General features: G+C 42.2%; 1 protein-coding gene across 2 annotated transcripts in view; it reads right to left on the bottom strand.

Annotated features, from left to right (window-relative positions):
- The window catches only part of Selenoi (selenoprotein I), a 39,921-nt gene that overhangs the window by 12,385 nt on the left and 22,545 nt on the right, over nucleotides 1-4,991 (bottom strand). For both annotated transcript variants that reach the window (XR_008722349.1, XM_055626424.1), the window contains exons 4-5: nucleotides 4,501-4,575; nucleotides 476-738 (exon numbers count right to left, since the gene is read on the bottom strand). Coding sequence is in view for 1 of the 2 variants with exons in the window: in XM_055626424.1 (XP_055482399.1) it covers nucleotides 476-738; nucleotides 4,501-4,575 (338 nt within the window). In the remaining variant the exon portion in view is untranslated. The remainder of the gene's footprint in view (nucleotides 1-475; nucleotides 739-4,500; nucleotides 4,576-4,991) is intronic.

Here is a 4,991-nt window from a genome sequence, read left to right as displayed (position 1 = left end):
CTATCTATCTATCTATCTATCTATCTATCTATCTATCTATCTATCTAATTTTTGAGGCAGGGTTTTTCTGTGTAGCCCTGGCTGTCCTGGAACTCACTCTGTATGTAGATCACAGAGATCTGCCTGCCTCTGCCTCCCGAGTGCTGGGACTAAAAATGTGTGCTACCACCACCCAGATGCATGTGTGTTTTGCTTCCATGTATGTCTGTGTGTGTACCACTGTGCCTGGTGCTCAGGGAGGCCAACAGGAGGCATCAGATCTCCTAGACCTGAAGCTATGGACAGTTTTAAGCTGCCATGTAGGTGCTCGGAAGTGAACCCAAGGACTCTGAAAAAAAGAGCCAGTGCTCTTAACTACTGAGCCACCTCTCCAGCCCCACAGATCAGTTCTAAGTAAAAAATACCTAAAAGCAGTGAAAAGGGGTAATAAAAATTTTAAAACATACTGACAACACAGGGCAGAACGTATACTTACCACTTGGCTAATATCATATCCCCATGGCAGGAAAAGAATGCCTGTGTTATACTTCTCCCAGTGAGACAGGATAAAAGAAAACAAAACTACCCATAACAGGAGATAAAGAACAAACACACTGACGCCAGTTGGTCCTCGACCAAAGATGGAGTACACCGTCACAACAAAGTAAACACATGACCAACTATCCAGGCCATGGTCAAACAGCTCCCCTAACGGGGTGCTGGAATTGGTTCTACGTGCTTGTTTTCCGTCTACTCCATCTGCAACAAAACACACATCACAGGAAGAGTCAACATCTTATCAGCATGGAGAAAGTCAATTTCAGAAATAAAATACCTAATTCCTTTTTTAAAGATTTATTTTTCATTTATTTATTTACTGTGTGTGTGTGTCTTGCATGTATGTGTAGAAAGCCAAGAGGGCACTGAATCCCAAGGAGCTGGATTACAGGCAGCTGTGGGCCACCAGCCATGGGTGCTGGGAACCAGACTGGTTCTCTGGAAGATCAACAGCACTCTTAACCACTGAGCCATCGCTCCTCTAGCCCTACAATCTCTTAAGGAAGAATCCAAAAACTCATGTCATACTACATTGAATCGTGTCATTTTGGATCTAAGTTAAAAGCATTCTAGTTGGACTCCATACTAGGCACAAATTCTCAAGCTCTCTAACTACTTGCTCCAGGAATCAAAAGTAGTTCAGTCACCACACTCATTTCATCCTCTGTGATATAAAGTCCTTTCTTCATAGATCTACTCTTTTCCTCATCTTAAGTGCTTTCAAAATAAACCCTCAAGTAAAATAGTCAGCAAATACTATGATTAAATTTGTCAAACTTGTACAGTGCACTCAGTATGCTTGGTGCTGTAAAAATGACAAAAGGGACAGAAGGACAACTTAGCAGTTAAGAACACTGAGTCCTCTTCCAGGCTTCAGGTTCGATTCCCAACACCCATGTGGTGACTCTGAAGCATCTGTAATTCTAGTTGCAGGGACGGGACGCTGGCAGCCTCTGCAGGCACCAGGCACACACATGGTACATATGCATAAACACAGGCAAAATACCCCAAATATGTATAACTAAAGTAAATAAACAAAAAATGCAAGAATCTTATGGTTAACTGAGTTTGTGCCCTTGGAAAATCTACAATTGAGAGAGGGACATAAGACAAACACTAAAAGCATGGTGTATAACAACCATGAAAGAGCCCCAAAAGGCAAGAGACCCCCTTCAGATAATCTGGCCTTCTGAACAGATGAAGCGTGAGTGGGAACATGAAGACTAAACTGGACTTCAGTAGTTAAGAGACACAAGAATTTGCCATTTCAAGAGAAGAAAAGTGCTACAAGCAATATACCATGAGATGAAAAACCACAGTGCATATTAGAGATGTCAAAAAGCATAATTTGTGTTCAGAAGAGGCAAACAACAAATATAGCTTGATTAGAAGCCAGTATGTGAAGGCAATATCGAAAAGCTACAAGAGGGGCTGGAGAGATAGTTTAGCATTTGCTGGTCCTACAGAGCACCCAGGTTCCGCCTCTAGCATCCACACGGCAGTTCCCAACATCCGTAAACCTGTATCCAGCCTCTTAGGATACCTGATATGCACAGCATATAAGCACACAGAATATATAGGTAAAATACTCAGACATTAAAAAAGAAAAAGTCAAGCACCATACTTGGTTCTCTATTAAAAACAAAAACAAACAAAAAAACTCTAAAAAAAGAGAACAGAACCACCTCAAAAGCTTAGGGACTAGAAGGATCTACTAGAAGATTTCTGAATAGGAGGACAAGAGGAAAGCCACGCTTAGGAAACTTCACTGCAATAGTGTGAGTGTGAATGACAGACAGGTTGGAGACAGGGACCTAGTCAGTTAGCCTAAACAGAGACTGAGCACAACAGGAATGAAAAGCTGGTGGCAAGAACATTAGCAAAGAAAGAAAGCCGGGTGCGGTGGTGCAGATTTCCACGGAGGAGGCAGAAGCAGAGGATCTCAAGTTAGAGGCCAGCCTGAGCCACAAGTGAAACTCTCAAAGAAAAACAGACAAGTTAAAAAGAATATGTAGAGAAGCAAGATCCAAGAAGAAACTGCACAAATTTCCAGCCTGGGTAACAAAAAACAGCAGTGCTCCTACAAAGAGGGAAGGCAGCCGACCAGGAGGGCTGGGGTAGACAGGGATCATAGTTTTTCCTGTTTCAATGGAGCTGAAATATGTATTTTTTAAATCTTTCTCCTATTTACTAACAATTTTCTATTTTCTGTGCAACTCATATGCTTAAATCACCAAATACAAAAAACACATTAATTATTTTGTGCATTTTTTTCAGTGACCTCATCCAGCTCCCTACATTGGGTCTGAGTATGCTTCAGAATGTAATTTTTTTTTCTAAGAATAGTGATTTTTAAGATATTCCATTATTCTGAAAGATATACTTACCCGTACAAAAATTACTACAGTGCCAAATAAGTTAATGTTTTTGTACTACATACTGACACTTAATAAAGATTATAAACTGCCTCCTGTTAGTTCATGACTAACTCTGCGACAAACTGCTTACATGAAATCAGGCTCTTTGAAGAAAGTGCAGAAGTGAAGCAAATGGGGCGTGGAGCAAATGGGGCGTGGAGCCTTACGCAGCCCCTCCGGAGCGCTGTGAGCGAGAGCCCACAGGCCACCCCATTTCGCCCTGGTGCTCAGGGCGGCCCTTGACAACACACGGCAGCAGCACTTCATATCCTGCTCACCTTTCCTACTCAGTGCAGTGAGGAAGCCCCGATATTCGCGTGGCCGTTAGCTAAGGTTTCCCAGGCTCTTGCTGACCTCATCCGTTCCCTCTTAGCGCTCTTACCACCCACATCAGCAGCAGTGTGCAGCGCTGCTTCTATGAGACCAGACCATATTTATTTGAAAAGACTTGAACAACTTAAGGTTTACCTCTGCTCTTTCACATGTGCTTGAAAACCAAATACTACACTGCTATTATGTGTCAGGCAATGTTCTAGAAACTTAGGGTGTACCGGTAAACAAGAGTACTCACTCTTGAAGAATATAATATTTTAGTTAGAACAGCAGAGGGGAAAGAAGGACGAAGAACACAGGGTGAGACACAGATACTCCTGCAGCAAAGCAGTCTTGGCAGAACAGAGCAGTACTGGCCTCACCTATATGGCCCTGACTCCTTCACTGAGTAAGAACAGCTCACCTCCTTATCTGTTTTCCCATTGTACTCTATCACTGCCTCTCTCGGCACCCATCAATCATTTTCTATGTCAGGATTCCTTGCCAAACTTAAAGCCAAAATAATGTCTTACTTCAAGAGCTGATAAAACTTATGGTAAGGGCCAAATAATAGATGTTTTAGGCTTTGTGGGGCATATTCTGTGAGATTCTGTTGCAACTTCTTGACTGGATCTTTACTGCAGGAAGGCAGCCATAAACAGCACATAAGGAAACGAGCACAGCCGTGTTCCAGTAAGCTGTGCTTCTGGAGAGTCAATTCTCTTCACAGGTGTGGTCCCTGGTAGGCTGCCCATGCCAAGGGAAGGCCCTAGCTGTACCCATGCACATACAGCGGAACTAACTGGACTCAGTGGGTTAAAAAGGAAAAGAGAAGAGGCATGAAGTTGGGAAGAGAATACAGAAGGGCATCCAAAAAGTGTCAAGGAAAAGCAGGGGGTTGATACAGTCTAAACATATTATGTATGTGTATAAAAATCACTAAAGAATTCTTAAAATTTTCTTGAACAACAAGAAAATACACACAAGAAAACAAAAGCCTTACTTCAACACTAGACAGTTTTCAGATGTGGCTTGCCAGCAGTCACCCGGCAATTCCCATTTTATTATGGATCCCAACAGTGACAGCATTCTTCACAGATTCAAAGCTAAATTTATCACTTTGAACAAGACATTAATAGATCCTAGTTAAAATGAACTAAGCATAGAAGAAGACGTTAACTTAATGAGTGCTCAATCACGCTGATATGCCAGCCAATATCTGCAGGCTTCTTACCTAGAGTGTAGGCAACAAAGTTGAGGATGCCCACGACAATCCACACCCAATCAGGAACATGCTTGTGACCTGGTGCTGCGAAGGAAAGTAACCACGATTTTAATGCGGTCTAATTCCAATAGTGCTGACCACTCCACCTGCTGCCAGGTTAAGTTTCAGGTTAAGCATATTCTGCACACAGAACTAAAATATTGAAATTTAGCAATAAACTCCACCAAAACCAAAGCAGCTCCCTGGCATATTGTATTTTTATTGTAGTGCAAGATTGAGTGTTTATCTTTATTCCAAAATTACATAAAAGGCTGGATGCGGTGGCGCACACCTTTAGTCCTAGCACTCCAGAAGCAGGGGCAGGTGGTTCTCTCTGAGTTCAAGGCAAGCTTGGTCTATAAAGCAAGTTCCAGGACAGCCTAAGCTAGAGAGATCCTGCACCAAAATAGATAGATAGATAGATAGATAGATAGATAGATAGATAGATAGATAGATAGATA

This window comes from Psammomys obesus, unplaced genomic scaffold (assembly GCF_907164565.1).
Source record: "Psammomys obesus unplaced genomic scaffold, mPsaObe1.curated_primary_1811, whole genome shotgun sequence".
NCBI lineage: Eukaryota > Metazoa > Chordata > Mammalia > Rodentia > Muridae > Psammomys > Psammomys obesus.
Note: the sequence above shows the minus strand (reverse complement) of the source record. Positions and strands in the feature narration are given on the sequence as shown.